At 32.2% G+C, this 24,159-nt stretch overlaps 2 protein-coding genes across 3 annotated transcripts; both read right to left on the bottom strand.

The window, feature by feature from the left end:
- Positions 1 to 1,106: 1,106 nt before the first annotated feature.
- On the bottom strand, positions 1,107 to 23,898 carry LOC128157486 (perlucin-like protein). 2 transcript variants are annotated; one of them, XM_052820065.1, is made up of 4 exons: positions 23,732 to 23,898; positions 23,203 to 23,288; positions 23,014 to 23,107; positions 1,107 to 1,362 (listed from the first exon to the last, which is right to left on the bottom strand). In XM_052820065.1, exons 1-4 carry the CDS (start codon positions 23,805 to 23,807, stop codon positions 1,151 to 1,153), a joined length of 468 nt encoding a protein of 155 aa, XP_052676025.1. In that variant the 5' UTR covers positions 23,808 to 23,898; the 3' UTR covers positions 1,107 to 1,150. The 2 variants fall into 2 exon arrangements, with proteins under 2 accessions (XP_052676025.1, XP_052676024.1); XM_052820064.1 differs by lacking the exon at positions 1,107 to 1,362 and adding an exon at positions 21,712 to 21,953 and having other exon boundaries at positions 23,732 to 23,872.
- LOC128157483 (perlucin-like protein) lies at positions 9,692 to 11,825 on the bottom strand. Its single transcript, XM_052820062.1, has 4 exons — positions 11,710 to 11,825; positions 10,386 to 10,477; positions 10,194 to 10,287; positions 9,692 to 9,930 (listed from the first exon to the last, which is right to left on the bottom strand). Exons 1-4 carry the CDS (start codon positions 11,786 to 11,788, stop codon positions 9,692 to 9,694), a joined length of 504 nt encoding a protein of 167 aa, XP_052676022.1. The 5' UTR covers positions 11,789 to 11,825.
- Positions 23,899 to 24,159: the final 261 nt, after the last annotated feature.

Below are 24,159 nucleotides of genomic sequence, written 5' to 3'. Positions count from 1 at the left end.
TCATTTACAAGGGGAATTTGATCGGCAATAGTACTAGAGTAGTATGTAATAAAGAATGAGAATTAAATAAGAAATGAGAATTATGAATAAAGAAATAGAAAGATGTTTATAAAAATAACAACTCGCCGAAAATCAAGACAACGATAAAGAAAACTAAAGAAGTATAGGAATAAAGTCAGGGCAATATTTTTTCATAGCAATTTTAAATGGATTAGAAATATTCAATGACTTCAATTCAAGTACACGTATAGAAATAAAAACTTAAGTTGCTTAATTGTGAAAACTATCTACAGATCGCTGGATCAAAACAAAAACAAAAATTAAAGTCAAACAGCTCTCTGAATCTATCGTAATAATTACATTTATCTAAATTTAAGTACTAATTATAACAGACAAGTCAAAATTTAAACAACCATTCGCTTCCCGGTTTTCAATTAGTGCACGTTTTATGCAACATATCAAAAACGGGGGAAATGAGGGTTCTGATTTTAATCAGACTGAATTTTTTAAATATATCATATAAATAAATAAAGAAAAATAACCACCTTGCTGAAGTAGATCGGGCAAAAACTAAACAAATTATATCGAGAAAAATCAAAGCGTTCAGGTCACGCCTACCTCATTAATAAAGCGCGCAAACTGTTCATAAGGCGTGCAGCTATTTTTGTTTTTTTAGCAAAGTGTACCGTGTAAGAAGCAAACCGTTCCGTTCACAAAACGAAACGTACCGTTCACAAAGCGAACCGTTCAAAAAGCGTATCGAACCGAACGTGCAACTTTTCAGAGTCTGTAGTTTGATACATTGCACCCACTACTAAAGGATACTAAAGGAAAGTAAAAAGCTGGGCAAAGTCATGCTCACTCGAACTGAGCTCGGTCTTGTTAATTTTTACTTTGCTGTTTTAGCAAATCAATCACAGTTGAACAGCTGAACAGCAATAAAACTCGAATTTACGTAGAAGAGAACAGAGCTGAGTATCAGTGCTAGTAATACAGAGCACATGATTGTTACCTTCCAATTTAACAACTAAAAACTTTAATTTTTTCCTAAATTTCTAACAAAAAAACCAAAAAAAAAAAAAAACAAAAAGAAAACAACAACCACAGTTTAAATGCGACACTTTATTCATTTCTCGCATATATAACCACCCTAATGTAAATCGCATGGAATGTCATGAAATCTGTGGTAATCGAAAGGGTTAAAAAACATGCAATCTTGTGGCTGGCTGTCAATTCCATCGGGTTCGCCACAGCCAAAAGCAAAATACGTCATTTTGGTCATAGCTCCGTTTTTTATCCACCTCCAATCCCCTCCTGGTTTTCTCCTGTTGATATTTCTTCCACCAACAAAGAAGTGGAGACCTGTGTAGTTTAAAGAAGGATTGTTAGCTTTTTTAAATGTGTAAATATGATCATATAGTTCAATATACATGTAATTACTAGTATAATAAACACATGCAATGAATTATTAGAGTATAGTAAACACAATAAAAATCATAATGTTGGTTCAATCTCTTAGATATCAAAAGCTTATTTTAGATAATATCAAGTAAACTGAGAAACACAATGTATGTGATTATATATAAAACACAGCATAATGAGTAGAAATTGATGGTTTATTTCCAACCTGAATTCATTTCCCTTAGTTTTTGTTTCATCAGCATGGCCTCTTCCAATGTCTCAAAGTTGGCGAGGTAACCTCCGATGTTGATACAACGTGCCAATGGATAAAGCAGAGAGTAAATATTACAATAAACACACGATATTTATTGTATAAATGATAACGTTTCCCTGACAAATACTACATGTAGAATGATACTTACAAACGCCTCGTCTCCCCCTACTAGATCTCTGCTGATTTAGTAACAACTACTGGCATTTGTCAATTTTTCGAATTGAGGTTCACAGGCTTCATCTAGAAATATTGATAATTGGGAGATGCTAGTGTCAGATTTTAGTTTCTCTATACGTGGCTTCATCAAATTGTTAATATGAATACTAGTAGTTGTATGAAAAAATTACATTACAATAAGTAATATGATACATTGAAGAAGACGCCTTTTTGTGTAAAGTTTGATATATCAGTTTGGAGATTATACTAGTATTAGGCCATTGTACATGTACAATTGAGTTTTGTCGGAAAGGATACGAATTATTTGCTTTTATGGGCAATATTGACCCTGTTCAAGAACATAATTTTGTCATAAAGTGTAATTATTGCTTATAAATTATGATTAAATCTCTTATTATGTGAATTTTCAGAGGACTTTTTTTATATACATGTATATACTACCTTTAAAACTTCAGATAGGAATAAAAAGTTTGTTGAAAAATATATTTTAAAAATCCCTTGTTTTATCCATTGACGAATCCATATCTGAAAATGACCTGTAAAACAAATAAAAAATCAATTAATTCTTGTTAATTTTAGCCCAGTTGACTTGATCAAATCAATATACATCCTACTGAAATAAGAAAAAAAGTGCTATATAAAATGTAAGGTATAGACAAGGCTGTAAAATGCTACAGTGACTGAAATCATGAGCACAACTGTTTCATGTTTATTTGACTATTATCTACTGTTAATACTTTGCTATTAGATAATGAAAAATAAAGGTTCTGCTTTTGTTCAAAAATATGTTGCCTCTATAGAAACAATGTTTATTTTGAAGAAATTATAAAATAAAAATGATGAAATTTCTGACATACAGTACCGATCAGACCCATCCTAACAGAAAGTAAACCCCAACTAAACCCTGGGTTTACTTCCTGGGTTTACTCTGGGTTTACTTCGGGTTTACTAGAGTTGACCCAGAGTAAACCCAGGGTAAACCCAAAGTGGACACAGAGAGTAAACCCACTCAGAAGTATACCCCTGAAAGCAGACGCTAACTGTGTATTCGGAATATACAAACGTAGCAATTATAGGCAGTAGGATGGTAAGATAAAATACTAGTCTGCTTCACACTTCAGTGCATACAGTTGATCTCAAAAGGAATTTCAAAGTAAACCCAAAGTAAACCCCGAGTGGACACAAATTTTCAAAAAGTAAACCCAGAGTAAACCCCAAGTAAACCCGGGGTTTAGTTGGGGTTTACTTTGGTGTTAGGTTAGGTCTGATCGGTACTGTATTATTCGATAAACTTCTTGAATTGTAATTTCATTTGATTTATTTATTACGTTAAAACGAAATTTTTTTCGTGGGAACGACTTTATTTCGTGACCACGACTTTTATTTCATGGCCACGAATTTTAATAAAACATCTCAAGCATATGTCCTATGGCAGCCACCGTAGCATTGTAATTGTCACAATAGACTCTGTAAAATCTGTAGTATTCAGCATCATAGAAAAAATGCAATCTTATCTTGCGTATTACTGTCAAGCCGATCAGGTTCGCCATTGCTAAAAGCGAAATTTTTTGGTCATAGTTCCGTTCTTGATCCACATCCAATCTCCTCCTGGTTTTCTCCTGTTCATATTTTTTCCTCCAACAAAGAAATGGAGGCCTATGTTATTAAAAAAATTATAGTACAATCTGTAATAATAAGATTTATTAATTTAAAAATAAATCAATTTATTCAAGATTGAAGCTAAGTTTTTTAATTATTCCGGAATTTTTTACGTTTAACAAACTTCCTTTTTGAAAAAGGCAGAAACCGGGATGCACATGAAAAAGTTGTGAGAAAAATATTTTCAAATAAGTGAATCTTTTGTACAAAATATCGTGCGAGATTATTGAAACTGGTTCGAGTAACAATTTACAGTGACAATATTTACGTCGATAGTCGAAAAAATAAAGGATTAAGTCGATGTTGGTGGATTTCTGTTGGTCTGACGTTAGCGTGCGCACATCATGCCGAAAGTAAAGAAGAGCAAACGGATTGCAGAGCGGTGAGAAGGTCCGACAAAAAATCAACAGCAGTCAAAAGCAAAGATGGGGCAATCTGTAAACAGGGACACTTCGGAGACAGTTGAAAAATCCCCGGAGGTTGACCATGTGGTTGGAAACACAAAACATTGCCCGGAATCAGGTACAGTTCAAAATTTTACTGAACACAATGATATTCCTCAAATGATTGTTAGCTATAACAACGTTTTAGGTTGAAATGTTTCTCAAGAGTTGAAGAACAAAATAATTAACGGTCAGTACGTAGACTTGGCAAAAATGTTTGTTAATTCCAATGAGCCTCAAAAACAATCACTTGTTATGGTGAACGGCGAGCTTCAAACTACCGAAAAAAATGCAAAAAATACTACTAATATTTAACAATGGACAGATGCTTTTATCATATTTGCAAGCATTTATTTAGAGGCTCATCCTACTAAAGCCTTAGATCTCTTGAAATACATGAATGACGTTAGATTAGCAGCAGCTAGGTCATCCGGTTTAGGATTTAAAGAGTATGACCAGCAATTTTGATTAAAGCTTGCAAAAAAAAACCATCGGGAGCATGGGGGACAGTTGACCCGGAATTGTGGTTAAACATTACACCTATAAGTAGGTCATTTCTGGCTGCTGATACACAGAGCCAGAGTCAGAATAGGAAGTGTTATACATATAATTTTCAGGGGTCTTGTTTCAAGGCACCCTGCGGTTATTTGCATCAATGTATAAGATGTGATGCCCAGCATCCGCTAGCAATTTTCCCAAAGAAAGAGCAGATGCAGTCATCCAGGGGGGACCAGCCATTTCGTAGTCAGGGCTCCAATAGAGGAAATGGGTGACTGTATCAAAATACAGGGAGTAGAGAAGCATTCCGTTCTAGGGTGATATGGGCAATCACTACTAGGCTCAATGTCTGGAAGTTGGGATATACCCCAATCAAAATTCAGAATTTAAAACCACTACTACAAAATTATTCAAATAAGGCTACAGGAACTGAATTATTACAAGGTTTCCAGTTTGGTTTTAGAATTGGCTATAAGGGTCCAAGGCTAGGGGGTGAATCAAAAAATTTAAAATCTGATTTGCAATTTCCAGAACCAGCAAGGGAAAAAATTAATAGTGAGGTTTCTTTAGGCAGAATTGCAGGCCCCTTTTCAAACAAACCAATATCCAACTTAAAAGTTTCGCCAATAGGTATAGTCCCCAAGTCTGGATGTAGCTGGAGATTAAAAACACATCTTTCTTATCCAGAAATGAATAGTGTTAATCATTTCATAGACCCGGAGGACTGTTCAGTTGCATACACATCTCTAGATCAGGTATTAAAGGAAATTGCACGGTTAGGTAAAGGCACTGTTTTGGCAAAAATGGATATAAAGTCTGCATTTAGACTAATGATTATAAACCCAGGAGATTTTGACCTCCTAGGTTTCAAGTTTGAGGGAAATTATTACATTGATAAGTGCCTGGCAATGGGTTGTGCAATTTCTTGTAATCTGTTTGAAAAATTATCAACATTTTTGCAATGGGAATTGAAAAGACGAATTGAAACGGGTAAAATTGTTCATTATTTAGACGATTTTTATTTTTGGGTGCCTCTGGTTCAGATGAGTGTGTTCAGCTGATGCGAGGCTTCCAGGACTTGTGTGAATTCATTGGTGTTCTTTTAGCACAAGAAAAGACAATGGGTCCTTGTACAAACATAATTGTTCTAGGTTTAGAAATAGACACCTCAGACATGGTCGAAGAATCCCACCAGAAAAAATATAGCAATTAACTGCACTTCAAACATCAAGTTTGATAAAAAAAAATCTCCAGCTTGAAGAAATTCAGAGTATTGTTGGGAGTTTAATTTATTTTAGCAAAGGTGTCCCAAATGCAAGGGCTTTTAATAGGCGGTTTTATGATGCAACTTGTGGAATAACCAAACGTCATTATCATATAACATTAAGTAGTGGTATCAAGGAAGATATAATGATGTGGTTAAAGTTTTTGCAAGACTTTAATGGGGTAAGATTGATCCATGAAAGTGAGTGGTTAAGCACTGACAATATCGAGTTGTACACCGACAGCAGTGGAAATACAGAATTGGGGTGCGGTGCTTACTGTCAGGGTCATTGGTCTTACTGGTCATGACCCCTTGATTGGGAAAGGTCAATCTTCCAGGGAATGTCATTTCTGGAATTAGTCCCTATACTACTGGCAATGTATTTGTGGGGGAAAATATTTTGCAAACAAAAAAATCATAATGTATATTGACAACACTGCTTTAGTATCAAAATCAAAAAGGGTTATGGTATTATTAAGGAAATTGGTACTCTTGCTTCTTAGAAATGACATCATGTTTAAAGCACAACACATTTTAGGGAAGAAAAATAATGTAGCTGATTCTTTATCTCGTAAACAGACAAGGGTTGACATGTTTTGAGGAATTTCGTGATACTATTAACCTTGAAAGGCTTTGGCCCCCTCCTTTAAAGCAAATTATACAATTGGTTGGTTACATGTCAGCAAGAGGGTTAGGAGAATCTACAGCAAAGACCTATCTGTCTGGAATTTCATACTATCTCAAGTTGTATAATTACACAGATGAGACTCAAAATTTTATAGTTCGAAAATTATTCGAAGGTTATAGATTAAAGGCTAAGTCAAAAGATATCAGATTACCAATAACATTAAACATTTTGGAGAGCATATTGAAATCATTGCCAATTGTCTGCAATGATATTTATGAAGAAAAACTTTTTGCAGCTGCTTATAGTTTAGCTTTTTTGGATATTTTAGGGAAGGTGAGATAACTGAGGGGAAGAAACAAGCTGTAGGTCATGCAGTCCAGTTTAAAAACCTGGAGTTGTCATCAGATAAATCTTTAATGAAATTATATCTGGAACACTCCAAAGGTGATCAAAGGGGAAATGTGAACTGCTTATTATTAAGAATGTTCAATCATTAACTAGCATAAAGCCAGTTTATATTATGGCAGAATTTTTAAAAGTTAGACCCATTAGACAAGGCAACTTGTTTTGCCACTTAGGGGGTCAGCCGCTTACTCGTTTTCAATTTACATCGGTGTTGAGCAAAGTATTGAAAACAATTGGCGTTGATAGCACTAAGTACAAATCCCATTCTTTTCGAATAGGTGCGGCTACCAATGCAGCCAAATTGGGCTTGTCAGATGATGAAACCTGTAAAGCTGGTAGGAAATCCTTACAAATCATATATAAGATTTTAAGAATGTAGTGGTCTTAATTACAGTCACATTTACTAAACATATTTTTTTCCGAAATTGAACCTTGGTTTGTGGGTTCTTCTATAGTGAAAAGAGCATTTGTTGTAGCCAGAGATAGGCCAGGTGGAGTGTCCTTGGGTCTTCAGAGGTTAGGGATAAATATGTGGTGGGAAGGAAAAGGGGGTATGATCTGGACAGACATGTATACAAAAATTAAAACTTTGTTGAAAGTTAATGACAAACCCCAGTATTTGATAATGCACTGTGCTGCAAACGACATGGTCAAAACAAAGTTAAAAGAGTTAATTGAGAATGTCAAAACCACTTTAGGGAAAATTCAGCTACTTCTGCCTGATACAAAAATTATATGGTCACAATTGTTACCTAGAAGGAAATGGAGATACTCTGAAGATGTCAATGCCATGAAAAATCGAAGGTTAAACAGCTCCATTGCAGCTGAGCTTGTTAGAAAGGGGGTGGCTACATTAAGTACCCAGATATTAAACCCAATGATGAGCTGTTGTTTGACAGGGATTGTGTTCATTTGTCTGAAAAAGGAACTGAAATATTTTTAAAATACAATTTGTGCTGCTATTAAACAATTTAGCAAAACTGGGATACTTGTTTCTCCCAAACTCTACTAGTTTTGAACCAAGTTTATTGTTCATGTGGGATGTGGCAATGTCTAGGCTTAAGGAACTTACTGCTTCCCCCACATGGTGGCGGTAGCCTCACTGAACACGTGCAGTGCATGCATTCACTTTCGCCACGTCGATGAATGTGCGTGTTGTCCCCGGTCTACTTGTGCACAATTGATGTGCAGTTGAACTTATTTGATAATGACAATTTGAGGTTGAACAATTTTTGTCTCGAGCTGCCGTTTACCGGAATCTGAGTTGACCAAGTTGGTGTTTTGCATTTATATTGATTGCAAAAGTTGTAATATTGTTTTTGAGCCATTTGCTATTTTTTTATGTTGCAAATATTTTCTTTGCCGTTAATCGGAAAGAATAAATTTGCACAGATCGAAAATTGTTGAATTTTTTAAACAATGGTGTGTTTTTGACCAAACCCATTTGGTGTCAATGGACTAATGGCATTTACATTGTAAAATTATGATGTAATTTACAAATACTTTATTTACACAAATTTTACTCATTTTCTTGAAAACAAGACCAAATAATGCCGCAGAGGGTGGGGGGGGGGTAGATAACAATGCATGAAAATGAATAAATCTGTTGTGAATCTGATTTGGTGTTTTATTGTCATTATTTAGAGTTCAATATGGCATGTTAGAAAATATGGATTTGTTTTATGAGTGCTGACCATGTTGAGTGTTAGCATGCTTCATGTCTACAATAAATGCCTTTGTAAGATTTACTCAGTAATAAGTATTTGCCTGATGGTTAACTTACCCTACACTTTCTGCATTCACGTTAATTAGTCAACCCGTTTCTGTGCACCTCGTTCTGAAGTTCTTACCATCAAAACTAAAATCGCATCAAATTGTGACAGATTATTTATTTACTATTTGGTATTTATGGAAGTCTGATCCAATGGATCTGCCTGCGACGCATGATAAACTCGTTCTTCACATGTTGCCTTACGTTAATTAGTCAACCTGCGTTCTTGGTGTTCCCGTTGTGCAAAGTTATATCCTCCCATCCTCTCTCCAAAGAATCGCTAGCGAATAAGTATCAAAACTCAAATCGCGCATTCAAGAAAGGAATTGGCTTACATTTAAAATTCAACATTTGTCAAATCATAACTTATATATATACTCTTAATAAGTTCCCAGTGAATATATTTTTAATTTACTTTTTGTGTAATCATATAATATCATTTCATTGCAAGCACATATTCTGATGCAAACTACCCCTGACTTGGATGCGCCAAAGCGTTTCCATCATCCTACTCTCTTTTTGCTATTTAGGGCTTTTTAATAAAAAAAAAAGAAAGTATGTTTTTAATTAATTTCACAATAAATAATTATAAGGTAAAATTCAATAATAGATTACGAACATCATCTCACACTTACGGGCATCATCTCACACGTGTTGAAATCCAAATGTGTAAGCAGTTGCTCTGGTGCAGGCATTTTGTAGTTTTTTTGCAAAAAGTCTTAATTTATAAGTATAGATTTAAATACAAAACTTAAAAACGATGCTGTTGTAAGCACCATTTAAGCATTTAACCCAACTACGCTCATAAAATCACTTCGCAACTAATAAATGTTACAGATAATGCTAATTTTGTATAAAAACACAATTCAGAAGATAGTTTGATACATTGCATCCTATACTAAAGGAAAGTAAAGAGCTGGGCAAAGTCATGCCCACTCGAACTGAGCTTGGTCTTGTTATTTTTTTTTTTATTTAACGGTTTCTAGCAAAGCAATTAATAGCTGAACAGCACTGAAATTCGAATTTACTTTGAAAAGCAGAACTAATCAGTGCTAGAATTTCAGAGCATATGATTGTTACCTCCCAATTTAAAAACTACGAACCTCAATTATTTTCCTAATTTCTAACAAAAAAGAAAAAAAACAACCACAGTTTAAATGCGACACTTTATTCATTTTTCGCATATATAGCCGCCCTTATAAAAACGATCGCAATGAGCGTCATGAAATCTGTAGCGTTCAGTTGCGTAAAAGAACATGCAATCCTGTGGATTTCTGTCAACTCCATCAGGTTGGCCAGAGTCAAAAGCAAAATAAGACATTTTGGTCATAGCTCCATTCTTTATCCACCTCCAATCTCCACCTGGTTGTCTCCTGTTGATATTTCTTCCACCGACAAAGAAGTGGAGACCTGCGTAGTTGAAAGAAGGATTTAGCTTTTAAAATGTGTAAATATGATCATATACTTTCAATACACAGGTAATTACTAGTAGACTGAACATCTGCAATAACTTTTTCAAGTATATCAAACACAATAAAAATCATAATGTTAGTTCAATCTCTGAGATATAAAAAGCTTATTTTAGATAATATCAAGTAAACTGAGAAACACAATGTATGTGATTATATATAAAACACAGCATAATGAGTAGAAATTGATGGTTTATTTCCAACCTGAATTCATTTCCCTTAGTTTTTGTTTCATCAGCATGGCCTCTTCCAATGTCTCAAAGTTGGCGAGGTAACCTCCGATGTTGATACAACGTGCCTATGGATAAAGTAGAGAGTAAATATTACAAATAACACACGATCTTTATTGTATAAATGATAACGTTCCCGTGACCACATGTAAATTGATCTACTCACAAACGCCTCGTCTCCCCCTACTAGGTCTTTGCTGATGTAGTAACAACTACTAGCATTTGTCAATTTTTCGAATGGAGGTTCACAGGCTTCATCTAGAAATATTGATAATTGGGAGATGCTAGTACCAGATTTTAGTGTCTTAATACGTGGCTTCATCAGTTAAATTGTTGATATGAATAGTTGTACAATAAATTACATTACATAATTCCAATTTAGTCCAAATAAGTCCAATTTATAATTAAATGTTAACGATCCATTGAAGAAGACGCCTTTTTGTGTAAAGTTTGATATATCTGTCTGGAGATTATATTAGGCCATTGTACATGTACAATTGAGTTTTGTCGGAAAGGATACTACTTATTTGCTTTTATGGGCAATATTGACCCTGTTCAAGAACATAGTTTGGTCATAAAGTTTAATTATTGCTTATGAATTAACTCGAGTTGTATTTTGAACCCGTTATTTTCCGTGTGATATTTGATTCCAGGCTGAAATGTTCTCGGCAATCAGCTAGGGTGTGTGGTGATGAAAACAATGTTAACAAATCGTACGCGGAATGTGTATCTGCGTAAATATTTATTTAACTTGATTGTAATAATTCGTTTTTAATGCATCATTTTCTTTTACAGAAAAAAATGTACTTATGATAGATTTTATATTTACTTTATACAAGAGTTGGATTTATATAATTAAACCCGCTATTTTCCAAATGATTTAATCTTCGCGGCGGTCGGCTAGGGTGTTCGGTAATGAAAACAATTTTAAAAATACAGAAAATGTATTGATCATTAAAGCTCATAATTTTAGTTGAAAAAAAATTAACTGGTCATTTTTATACATTCTATAAATGCAGCGATGCTTAACAACTCGGCAATTGTTACTAAAAAGAAATTCCACGTAAATCTTTAATTGTATGTGTTCTCTCTCAAATTCTGCCATTATCAGTTTGTTCGTAAATATCGTTTAAAGCGATCATGAAAAGCGTTTATCATGAACATCGTTTGTCCTTTCCTATCGTGTATCAATCCTATCATATCGTGCGTGTATACTGTTCTATCGTGCGTTAATACTATCCTTTCGTGCGTGTATACTGTTCTATCGTGCGTTAATGCTATCATATCGTGCGTGAATTCTATCCTATCGTTTATCTTGTAAAAAATAACGTTGCGGGTACTGTATGATTAAATCTCTTATTATGTGAATTTTCAGAGGACTTTTTTTTATATATATATAAACATAATTTAATGAATAGTTGCGTTAATGAGATTCACGATGTTGTGTTTTAATATTATACAAAAATATTATCAAACAATACCCCAATTACTTGTACATGTGTTTTGGCAACTTGAGAAGCAAACTATACAACAGTAGAAGAGAACGTTGAATCCGAGATACGTGTACATGGTGCTCGCCTACCGTCCTTGTGATTTTTCATCAGAAAGACACTTTTATTTATACATGTTTGAAAGGAAAAATATGTATATTATATTACATTATAACTTGTGATATCCGGCAGAGGTTGGTTGTACAAAAGATTAATGGGATACACAACACCCTGTTTGGAACACATTGCTGGAAATTGATTTCTTATTGACTAACATTTTATATTTTTAAGGTACCTCACTCCACCTAGACTTATAATTTTTCAGACATTATGTCACAAAATGGCGATTTAATTATTTTTGTTACATAGTTTGTTCATTTTCATTGTACGATGAAGTAAGTCTTGATAATGAACACTTGCAAATTTATCAACTCTTATAAGGTATTTTCTGACCTTCCATCTTTACGGCATTTTCGACTCACTAATCTTAGATTTCACCGTCGTCGTCAAAAAGATTATTCTCTTGAACTTAACGGTCATTTTCTGAGTGTAGCCTTAGTGAAAATAAATAAACACTCTAGAATACAGGTTGAGTTTAACTCATTTTGAATTTTATTTAACATGGTTTAAATTAATAGCACTGTCAGGAAAATGGTTCCATAATTGCACAGTAATGATCCCGCATGAGGCCTCCTAAAATCCTCTCACTAAATATTGGACAACATCCGGATTCAACAAGGTTTACTGTAAATGGTTTAAGTTGATAACACGCAATATATTCGTTTTGCCATTCCGATTTATTTCTATGTTTAGTGTCCACCAAATCGACGAAAACCTATTTTTCAATAAGAGAAAAGACTTACAACAACTGAAAAACACACATTATTATTTGTACGTTAATAAAATATATTTTTAGCATTTCAGCATTTTCTTTACAATATAACGAAAATTAACACAACAAAGTCCTAATATTGGTCAGATATGTGATACAAAACAAATTTATGTCAGTCTGCCAGGAAAAAATACTTCGACTCATGTAAAGATAAAAGGACATTTATTGAGTAAATAAAAACATGATTAAAAGCAACGAATGTACAAGACACACATGTTTTATAATCAACAATGACAGAGTCCTTTTACTCCTTCAAAACTCAAAGCATCGCAAAATATAAAGCAAGAACAAACAAAGATATAATCTCATACGCCATCGCTAGTATTATAAATATCATTGGCACATACTGGCATAATAAATAGACTAGTCAATAAAAATGCATTTAATTTACATAAAAACGTGAGAAAATCGCCTGTTCGTGAACATTTTTGGGAGGGGAATTAATGAATGTGCCTTTTTAAAAAAAACATGCTTCAAAACTTATCCATCAGCTGCGGACGTTAAACAAAGAAAAAACTTGAAATGGCCTTATGTATGTAAAGGTCTTTAAGGAACCTTTTTTGAGTATTATACGGTGATAAAATACGGTCGGAGATGATCAATGAGAAATCATTGGATTGAAACTTTCGTTATAGGAAGTGTACTTTCAGTACACATTGGTGTTTCTAACTTGCTAAATTAGTTCATGGGACCGAAAAAACATTTTATTTAGTATCAGCAAAGCGATCGAAAAAAACATTTTATTTCAAGAATAAGTAGATGTATATAATTAGCAAAATATTAGAAGATCCAAATCCTGGAGAAATTAAACACAAGGTAAAGCATTGTCCGGTGCTTTCAGAGTCGTCACAAGTCTGAAATCAAGTGAAGCCATTGTTGAAACGGGGTTTATCTTCAACAATGTCGATGATTCGATATAAGTGAATTTATTTGTTAATTGGCAATGACTCGATATAAGTGAATTTTGTGTTAATGCGGCGTCCTGAGAGAAAGTGAATTCGCGCGTCTTTCTAAACAAAGAGAGTCGTTAGAATTCCCATGTTTAATTTAATTGGTCAAATGGTGACACAAACATTAAATGACCAAATAGAGTACTCTCTACGTCTTGATAATACACATTAATAAGTGCGATAACTTGTAAGCTGAAAAGTTGTAAAATCAATATATATGAAGCATTAAAGTAAACTTAAAATTCCTTAAATATACTTTCAGCAATTGTACGATTAAATATTTTAAAAGAATGATATTGATGAAATACATAGGATTACACATTACAAAATCAATTCGTAGTGTTATCATAGACAAAGACACTGTAAAAATTATAAATGTTTGAAAAGAAACATTACTAAAAAAAATCAATTTACAGTCCTTAAGATGATGTCATGCATAACTGTGTTCTCTTTATAGCTGCTTTTGTAAAAGTTTTTTTTTTAAATTAGTTGTTTTGACGCAGTAGTATTATTATGGTTGTCAAAAATAATTTTAAAAGAAAAAAGCGTCAATAAACTGACAATAAAAGTAGTCTATACATGAATCTAAAGTGTTACGTATAGGAAAGCTGCTTTTTTTTCTTCATGAATAGTAATGCCTTTAAAATTAAGAGAACTATAAAACACTCAGCTAAGATCAGATAACAGTCTTGACTGTTTTGATCGATTAGCCGATAAAGTTATACCTATGGTAATACATATCTGAAGCATAAAATTTAATAACAAGGTTGCATTGCATGCACTAATACTGAGTAGATCTAAATCAATTCTTACAGTGCTCAATGTAACATCTGAATCTACGTCAAACTGGTACATGTACAATCATGATATGAATGAAATAATTTGGTGGTGATTTTTTTCTGTTCATTTAAAAGGTAATTGAAAGATATGAAAATTAATAATCAAAGTTTACAAAATACATTAAACTAGTGTCCAATGAATTCAAAATCTGAACGGAATTTAAATGATACTCTACAATTGCTATAATTTTTTGGACATAATTTTTTCTCAAAAGAAACGTCGAACGTCAATAATTCCAATGCGTTCTTTAAAACTGAAAATTTGCCATTGTATTTCAGTATTTTTTAAATCATTGTCTTCGGTATGTTTTAGATTTGGATTGTCCAAATTTACGATAATGGATGTTTGCATTTTTAAGAGGGTTCGATTGTCGTGGCCTTTTTAAAGACTGTATTAATCCCCTTTAAATATAGGAAAATGGCCAAATTTTAAACGCAAAATATATTGTTTATTAAAAACTAGTTTTTAGCTAAATAGATAATATCTTAATACACATTTAAGGATCTAATTTTTTGACCACCCTGCCTTCCTAAATATTTTCATTCCACTAATACAAAGTTGTATGCACTTTTAATCAAACATAATGTGTGAAGATGAAATACAATAATGGCAAATTTATTTAGAGCAAATTTGAGATAAGAAATTTTTAAATTTCCTGCAAAGTCCTTAGTGGATATACAATAAATCAATAGAAAAATGACACATAATATTCCGAATTACTAAAAATCATATCAAAGGTTAATCTTATTTTAAGATTTTCTTTTTACCAATCAACATTTTACAGGGAGAAACCTACTGTAATTAACTTCATAAGCAGTATATACTTTCTGCTGAAAAAAAAGAATTTTGTGAAAGTCAAGTACATGTATTTTTTGTATTTATTAGTGTCTTAGGGAACAACATGGTTCTAAAAATAAAAATAAAAATTCCATGTAGCATAGTCTTGTTCCGGTTTTTTATAGTTACATCCACAATCATTGAGCAATAATATGATTGGGCCAGGTTTATCGATAACCATGGTTTTAGTTGCCTTCGAAAGTGATTGCTGTCAGTCATCAATTTAAATAACATGTATTAAATTCTAGGATCCAATACGAATCGAAAACAAGTATATTTCTGCAAGCATTTACATACTATGCTTTGTTTTCTACATATGCTAGCTAATAAGACATAAGTAGAGACATCAATGTTTTCTGACTTTTGTTAAGCAGTGGCATTGAAACGGCACGGTCTTTTGAAATTGAGATTGGATGTTTGCCAAATATTGTTCGAATACTTACAAGATGTCTTTCACAATCTTAAACGATTTTGGCCAAATATTATTTTTCCGATTTAATATAAATTTGCAATGCTTCAGGAAAGCATTCTTACAAGCAACCGAAATTTGAGTGTAATTCATTGAATTATACGCAAGTAACAGAGCTTGAAATTCTTTGCTATGTAAACACAGCATTTGTTAATGTGAACATTTCGACTTTTAGACCTAAAATGAATGTGTTAAACATTAAGAACTGTTTAATAATGCGTAAAATAAAAAAAAAGTAGCCAGATCATCTTGAAAAAAGATTTTTACTGGTATATTGAATCTATGTAGACAAAAACAGAGCACAAGCCGGTTTACATGACAAAGAATTGTGAGGCCTGTATCCAGCTCATAACTGTACGACTGAATCTCAAATTTCATTCGATCATTAGAAATGCTTTCCGAAACCATTGTAAATAATAAAAACAGAATATCCCTTAAATTGTGACCATGCCACTTCCACCCCAATCCAACACAATATCAGTGCACCGCTGTGCCTTCCTATTAATAATCATAAATCAATTCGGAAAATTAAACCAATGTTTTAGAAATCTCCTATTCTGCTTTTAGTGCTTGAAGCGATAGCTCACCAATCTTTTTAAAAGATAAGCTTGTAAACCCAACATAATAAACTTTACTAGGTTTTTCATCATAATATCTTATAATTACAAGCGTTTTATAAATTTATAATGCATCATGTTTTTCTTCATACCTGCATTCATTCTCGTCAATTTTTCTGTCATCAGCATGGCTTCCTTTAATGTCTCAAAGTTGACGAGGTAACTCCGATGTTTAGACAACGTGTCTGGGTGAAGAGAAAGAGAGTAAAGAAAATATGCGTCAACGCATAATTAAGGAATAAAATTTCAATGACTATAAGTATCTACTTACAAAAGCCTTATTTGCACATACTTTATCTTTGCTTGTAAAGTAACACTTATTTGCAAATAAATGGATGGAGGTTTGCTCGGATTATATAGAATATAAAACGTTATTACATATGGCTTCATCAGGTTCATTGTAGATAATAAAAAAGCATTGGATAAAATGACGAATCTTTCAGCGTCAAAATAATATATATATATATATATATATATATATATATATATATATATATATATATATATATATATATATATATATATATATATATATATATATGTGTGTGAAAAAAATCACAACACCGAAATAAACTCAACTAGTTTCATTTTAAATCATCAGGAGTTTTCAAAAAAAAAGATTTAAAATGAAACTAGTTGAGTTTATTTCGGTGTTGTGATTTTTTTCAGATAATACTACGTGTGTGGATTTATACTATATATATATATATATATATATATATATATATATATATATATATATATATATATATATATATATATATATATATATATATATATATATATATATATAGTTTGAGCAGAATAACGTACTATGAAACGAATTCTAATAGACTTTGTATTTATTTTATGCACACTTTATGTTGAATAATTTCAGCCTCTACAGTTGGATATATTACGCGACTTTACATACTTGCCAATTGTTTTGTATTAGACAATAAAACAATGTAACAGAAAATGTGAAATGCAAGCTTCATGTTCATGGTTACGTTGTTTAGTAAAATTTGAAGTTTGAAACTATTTCATTCTTAAACTTATTTAAAGTGTATTTGTGCGTTTATATACAGAATTAAAAAGCGTGTTTGAAACATTATCACATTTTAAAATTTGAAAAGAAATAATGGAATAGGATATATACAATTTTAACTAATCATTTTGATTCGGACATTAGTATTCTTGTTTAATGCAAATATCGTACAGTGTAGTTATAACCTGTTTTTTAAAATAACCAGGTGTAATTAAATTCATAGATTTATCTTTTTAAAAATGAAATTTAGAAAAACTGTTGTGAAAGTGAACCTAACAAAAACCGGAAAAGAAGAAAATTGAAAACTACGAGGGTAAAAAATGCGAAGACTTTTGTCATAGCTATGTTATTTAACGTCAAATTATTACTAAATATAGTAGACATAATTAAGCAATTGTTTCAAGCAATTTAATATAAAAAAAAGTTTATAAAAAATATATTCCTTTATAACAAAGAATTTTTTAGAATCTTATCCTGCAAAAATGGGGTCCCGGCGCACGGTCAAACTTTGTGTTCTGTAAACAATAAGCCTCAATCACGCTTTAGCAATCACAACTCTACTTTTACCTCTGTTGGTGAGCATCAATAACATAGCAGCAGTTTACATTGTTTATAGAATTTAAAAATTCTATGGTCCTCGAAGATGTGTTTTGATAATTCGAGCCGATTTACAATTCCATGTACTTACAGCACAGAAGTTGATTTTGCAACTGTACTCAAAAATTTTCAAATGTTTTTCAAATCGCATCTGTATAATTTACAATGGCATGAGTCATCATATATTTCAACACACAGATTGCAACGACATAATTTACCGAGCACTGCTTATCTTTAAAACAGGATAATTAACAACTGGTCTACGTGTAGTCTTAAATTCATATTTTCATCAGATGGAAAAGATCTTGGTTGTTCTTGTGTTTCTGTTAACGTTTTCATTCAACAACGAACAATAATTTGTTGCATTGGACAATTAATGGATTTTTGTGGTTTATCTCTTGTAGTTTTAAGGAAAAAATAATTTACAATCTCAAGTTTTTGAACGTCTGTCATTCCAGCCAATAATTTGTATTTTCATTAAAAGTGGTTTTATATGCAATACATGTATATACATGTATCTATTTGGATAAGTTTTAATGTATTGAATTACCCATGCCCAAAATTAAGATGTTACAACGTGGCTTACTCGATGGTACCATTGCTGGCAACGGGGAAAACGTGGCATATTTCAGCCCCTACATTCAAGATAAATTATGTCAACGTGCAGGAAATTAGTTTTACATAGTAGATAATTATGTCTGCATAAATAAGTCGCATATCAACATAGATATGTTTACATGTTAACATAATTAGCAAGCATGTTGACATAATTAAGTCGCATGTCGACTTAAATGTGTTGCACATCTACAGTTAGCTCGCATGTCAACATAAATAAGTCACATGTTATCGTAATTATTTTGCATCTTGTATATATGATGTCAGTTACCGGCATTAGTAAGTGGTTTTATTCATATATAAATCAGAATCTTTAAAAAAAAAGATTTGTAACTTGCGTGTAGACATAATTATCTTGCCTGTAGACGTAAATAATTTCTTTTGCATGTAGAGGGCAGAAATATGCTACCATAGAAAACGGGTTTCAACCTTAATCAAATAAACGGGCAGAAAGAACCCAAAAGTTCGTCTTTAAGTGCAAACTAATTATTACAATTTATTGATTTATGTTTATGAACAAAGAAAACGTTGATTTAAATTTCTTAATTGATTTTGTATAACATGTTAATTCTTTAATGTTTTTCAAACCATGAGAGTTTTATTCTATTGCTACAACATTTTGAGATGGTTTGTGCCGGAAATAACGTCTTTCTCTCATAAACACTCTCTCTTTCTCTTCTCTCTCATTAAATGATTTTAATCCCCATAATTTTGATGTGTTCCTTAGCCCTTGATATGTAAACCATTTATAGGAATTTTAAAAATCCACTCAAAGGGTTTTTCAGATATATGACCATTGTCCGCTCGGCATTTCCTCATAGAAAATCTATACCGGATCACCTGCCATCCTATCTATCCAACAAGTATCTAGTCAATTTATTTATATACATTTTTTGCAGTTAATTGTTTTGGTATGCTTAGAATCTAGAAAAGATATATTCTTTTTGTAAAGGGTTTCGGGGCATGAAAAAGGGGCAGCGGGGTATTCTGAACTGTTGTTTGCATCTGTTTTTTGTTTTGTTTTGTTCTTTCGTTGTTTTTGTTTTTTTTGTTTTTTTAGGGGGTGGGTGCATTTTTCAAAAAGATATTCGCTGCATTCATTATCAAATATTACATCTACCAAGTATTATTTCCTCTATTTCTTACGGAGACTTATAGTTAATTCATAGCTTTAGAGAAACAGCCAGACTGAAACCTTCACGACCCGTTTATCGATTGGTCGAAATACACATTGGCTGAAACTGACAAGACACAGACAGGACTGAAATTGACACGTCTTCTTTATCGATTGGTTGAAACCTACAGCGACCTAAGAAACATTACGGACTGCACGAAATAATCATGATGATGTCAGACTCACAGTCTCACAGGAGACGATTTGGCTGTTTCTTTTAGCTAACGTACTAATGTACATTAACGGTAATTATAATTTGTAAAATTTCTGGTATCAATTATATTTCTGTCTGTTTCCTTTAGCTAACGTACTTATATATGTACATTAACAGTAATTAAGTGAAGTTATTAACTTTTCGCAATCAGTTTAAGAATTAGTTAAAAGGAAGATTTTGATAGATCCATGATGTGGGTTATGAAGGTAGTGATCATTGCAGAAAATATTTACATGACCAGCTTACGCGGGTTATATATTTTCATATCCTGACTGAATCACCAAAGAAAGCATTTTTTTTGTTTAAAACAACACTAAACACTTGTATTTACATGTTAAAATAATATAAGATATAATTTTATTTTAAGACACGATTTTTGAGACAGGAGCTATAATAAAATCAAAATTATATGTGGGAAAACTGTAATGTTGTAATACTTTTTCAATACTTTTTCAATGTTCATCCACAACTTTAACTATATATACATGTATATTTGCATATCCATTGTTCTTTCTCACTGTAAGTCCATACGGAGGAACTGCAATTATTTAAGGAATGAATTTAATATTTATTTGTTTTATACGATATAAAAACGTTTGGGGCAGTTTACGCTTTGTAAACCGCGAAGATTAATTTTTTTACTCTTCATTGTAGATAAAAACGGGCATTTGATCTTTAAAATGACGTAAAATTGTACAAAATTTAAACGAAACGTCAGGCGTATTGATACGTTTTTGACGTTAGTCTTACTATGACGTAGGCAACATTCTTTATACGATATAAAATAATTTCTCAGCCAATCATAAAGCGCGTTACAGCCAGAATTAAATTATTTAAGGAATGAATTTAATATTTATTAGTTTTATACGATATAAAATGGTTTGGGCAGTTTACGCTTTATAAACCGCAAAGCTATCAATTGTTGATAACAACAGTCATTTGATTTATAAAATAACATCAAATGAGTAACATCAGGCGTATTGATACGTTTTTGACGTTAGTCTTACTATGACGTGTGCAACATTCTTTATACGTTATAAAATAATTTCTCAGCCAATCAGAAAGCGCGTTACAAAGCGCGTATTTGCGAGTGGTAAATACAAATATAAGTAATAAACAACGATTATTTAGTGAACATGGCTTTATAAATAGCAATTGTTCTGTTGGCATATTCCATGATGCGCGCTAGCGCTAACGTTGTTTATTTCTTAAATATATAATTGATATATTGGTACGTTTAGTAACTGGTTTTAGTTGTCTTCAAATGTGGTGAAGGTCAAGATCTGCTAAATGATTTTAGTGTGTCTGTATAAAGCTGAATTTATTATGATGTCATCATTGATTTGACATATGTTTCCTTCAAAGTATGACTGTAAGGTTATAATGTAAATATGATATAAATTTCAAAAAAGATATCAGGAATATTCTCTCTGTTTTTAAGGAGACAGTATAATGATGAAAGGAAATTTAGTTAGTCCCGTATCCTAAGTTATTAGGAAAATGACGTCATTTTAGAGAAAACTCACGCATACTATAATACATGACAATCGGAAACACATGACTGCACCATATTGTATGTACGTAGGCACGTTTGATAAAGTCTTTAAACTTTAAGTATTTTATGTTACATTATCACAGCTGTATATCGCTAAAGCTTCAGAATTGGTAATCATATCTAGCATTTCATAGAGATACTTTAACAACTTTATCAGCTACGAACTTCAATAAGTTTTCACACAGACAACACAGAAGACAGCTTCGTTCTGATTTTTTATTTTATTTTTCGCAAATATAACCACCATTGTAATTGTCACAATAGACATCATGAAATCTGTAGTATTCACCCGCATAAAAGAACATGCAATCTTCAACACTCCTGTCACTCCCACTGGGTTGGTTATTGCCAAATGCGAAATAGGACATTTTGGTCATGGTTCCGTTCTTGATCCACCTCCAATCCCCTCCTGGTTTTCTCTTGTTTATATTTCTTCCTCCAACAAAAAAGTGGAGACCTGTAATATTAAAATATTGGTATGCACATCTAGTATTTTATGGTACAATATGCAATACATGGCGTATTTGTTAAGTAATAAAAAGGCGTAGACCTGTGTTATTGAAATATGTATAACAAATTATTTTATGGTACAATCTGTAATAATTATAAAGATTTTTATTCATTTTTATCAATGAATAAAAATCATTTTGTCTCCAATAACTGATACATGTATATTAAACAAAATATAAAAATAAATATAGGCTCTTATGATTCGGTAATTGATTTCATTTTATTCAACGAGTTTTGTGTTTTCCATTCCATAGCATTGGCACACAACATGTTTACCCTGTATTTTGTACGATCTTCGATCTTTTATACATTATATAGTTGTGAGCCCCACAACCTTTTAATTCGAGTCGTCAACAATATTATACAGTAAAAAAAAATCCAAGCCAAAACACATAAAGATTTCTTTCTTGAACAAATTCTTATCAACTTATGCAGAAAGTTTATAAAACATCGTTAAATGTCTAAAAATTATAACTCTACACTTTTCGAACTCAATTGCTTTGTCATCTTATCATTCAATGTCGAATGTCTTATTTTTGATACTCAGTGTCAATTGTGTTGGACAAAGGCAATTTTTTCATCTAAAGTGTTACCCTTTACTAGATTTGGATCTATCCTGTTGTATTTATTGTCGGGCTTGTGATATAAATTGTTTCGAAACGCGGTGTTGTTTTGAGTAAAAAGTGGCGGATTCATCATTAAGAGGATTAGGGCACTGAACGTTGAATTGAAGATTTATATCAGTCCTGGATTTATCAAGATGTTGTTGGTTAATATATATTTAGACCGTTATTGTCAGAATTTGTTTTGTAACTTCAAACTACGTAGTGTTTAAATGTAACGTTACGTGGCATTCTAAATAGACAATGTAACTTTAAAAAAAGTATAACCTGGGTAATATCCACCGAACAATGAGCTAAAAATGTTATTAAATTCCTTTATATTCTTAAACTGTAACCTATCAAAGATAAAATCAAGTTGGTAGCTGTCATATTTGTTTTTCATACCCGAATTCATTTTCTTTAACTTTTGTTTCATCAGCATGGCTTCCTCCAATGTCTCGAAGTTGGCGAGGTAACCTCCGATGTTGATACAACGAGCCTTTGTATTAAGCAGAGAGTAAACAAAACATCAAATATATAATCAATGCATTATAATTAGGTGTACAGTTTCCATGACAATAATTATTTACTTACAAACGCCTCATCTCCCCATACTTGGTCTCTGCTGATGTAATAACAACTGTTTGCAAATCTGTGGAATGGGGGTTTACATGCTTTATCTGTAAAATGAAACACGAGATGACACTGCTTGGATGCAAAGTCTGTAAATTCCATTGAAAATCAAGATTCTTTTTTATTACTGCAAAGTCGCCATTGATTGATTTTAAAAAATGGCTTTATGGAAGGGCTTTACGGACAATTTGAACACGTATTGTACAGCCTGTATTTTTATTCATTAACATCCAAAAGTGATTCTTTATTTCTTATGAATATGTATTACATGTAACAGATAAGTTATATAAATAACATGTACTCTTCAGTTTTCTTTGATTCCAGGCTATTTAAATGAACAGGAATCGTTAGGTTTCTTTGTTTATCACGTCTCTTGATCATCAACGTTTTTAAAAATATCAATTAAAATTACCAATTTCTTTCAGTTCTATATTTGGTTTTTTAATGATAATTCTAAGGCATTTGAGAAAAATCATAACCATGCACTTACTTGTATTTTGGATGCCTGAGCAATCTGAAAAGCATACAACACAACACAGACAGAAAACATAGTATCCGAGATGCATGGTGCTCGTCCACTGTCGTTATGATTTGTCATCAGATATACACCTTCATTTATACACGTTTATTCGGTAAAATTCAATATATAATACGGAACACGACTCCAGGTGATAACATGCAAACTCATTAATATTGAGGTCGTTACTAGTAGTAACTAGTGATAGTACTAGTGAATAATAGTTATGTTTTTAGTAATATAGCCTAAAGTACATAAACACTTATAATACTTTGATGTAACTTCATCCAGTTACATGGAGAACGATAGAATTATCTATGCTGTAGATATACATAGATATGTGAACAATAGGACAGCCGCAGAGAATAAAGGATAAAAAACTTTGTGGGTCGATTTACAAC

This window comes from Crassostrea angulata, chromosome 7, assembly GCF_025612915.1.
Source record: "Crassostrea angulata isolate pt1a10 chromosome 7, ASM2561291v2, whole genome shotgun sequence".
Classification (NCBI taxonomy): Eukaryota; Metazoa; Mollusca; class Bivalvia; order Ostreida; family Ostreidae; genus Magallana; species Magallana angulata.
This window is presented reverse-complemented; position numbering and strand designations above follow the sequence as displayed.

Coding starts and splice junctions, on each gene's coding strand:
- LOC128157483 (XM_052820062.1), bottom strand. CDS start 11,788: ATGTACACGTATCTCGGATTCAACGTTCTCTTCTACTGTTGTATAGTT. Junction 10,288..10,385: donor TAGGGGGAGACGAGGCGTTT/GTGAGTAGATCA, acceptor CTTTATCCATAG/GCACGTTGTATCAACATCGG. Junction 9,931..10,193: donor ACTAAGGGAAATGAATTCAG/GTTGGAAATAAA, acceptor TCAACTACGCAG/GTCTCCACTTCTTTGTCGGT.
- LOC128157486 (XM_052820064.1), bottom strand. CDS start 23,807: ATGCATCTCGGATACTATGTTTTCTGTCTGTGTTGTGTTGTATGCTTT. Junction 23,108..23,202: donor TATGGGGAGATGAGGCGTTT/GTAAGTAAATAA, acceptor CTTAATACAAAG/GCTCGTTGTATCAACATCGG. Junction 21,954..23,013: donor GTTAAAGAAAATGAATTCGG/GTATGAAAAACA, acceptor TTAATATTACAG/GTCTCCACTTTTTTGTTGGA.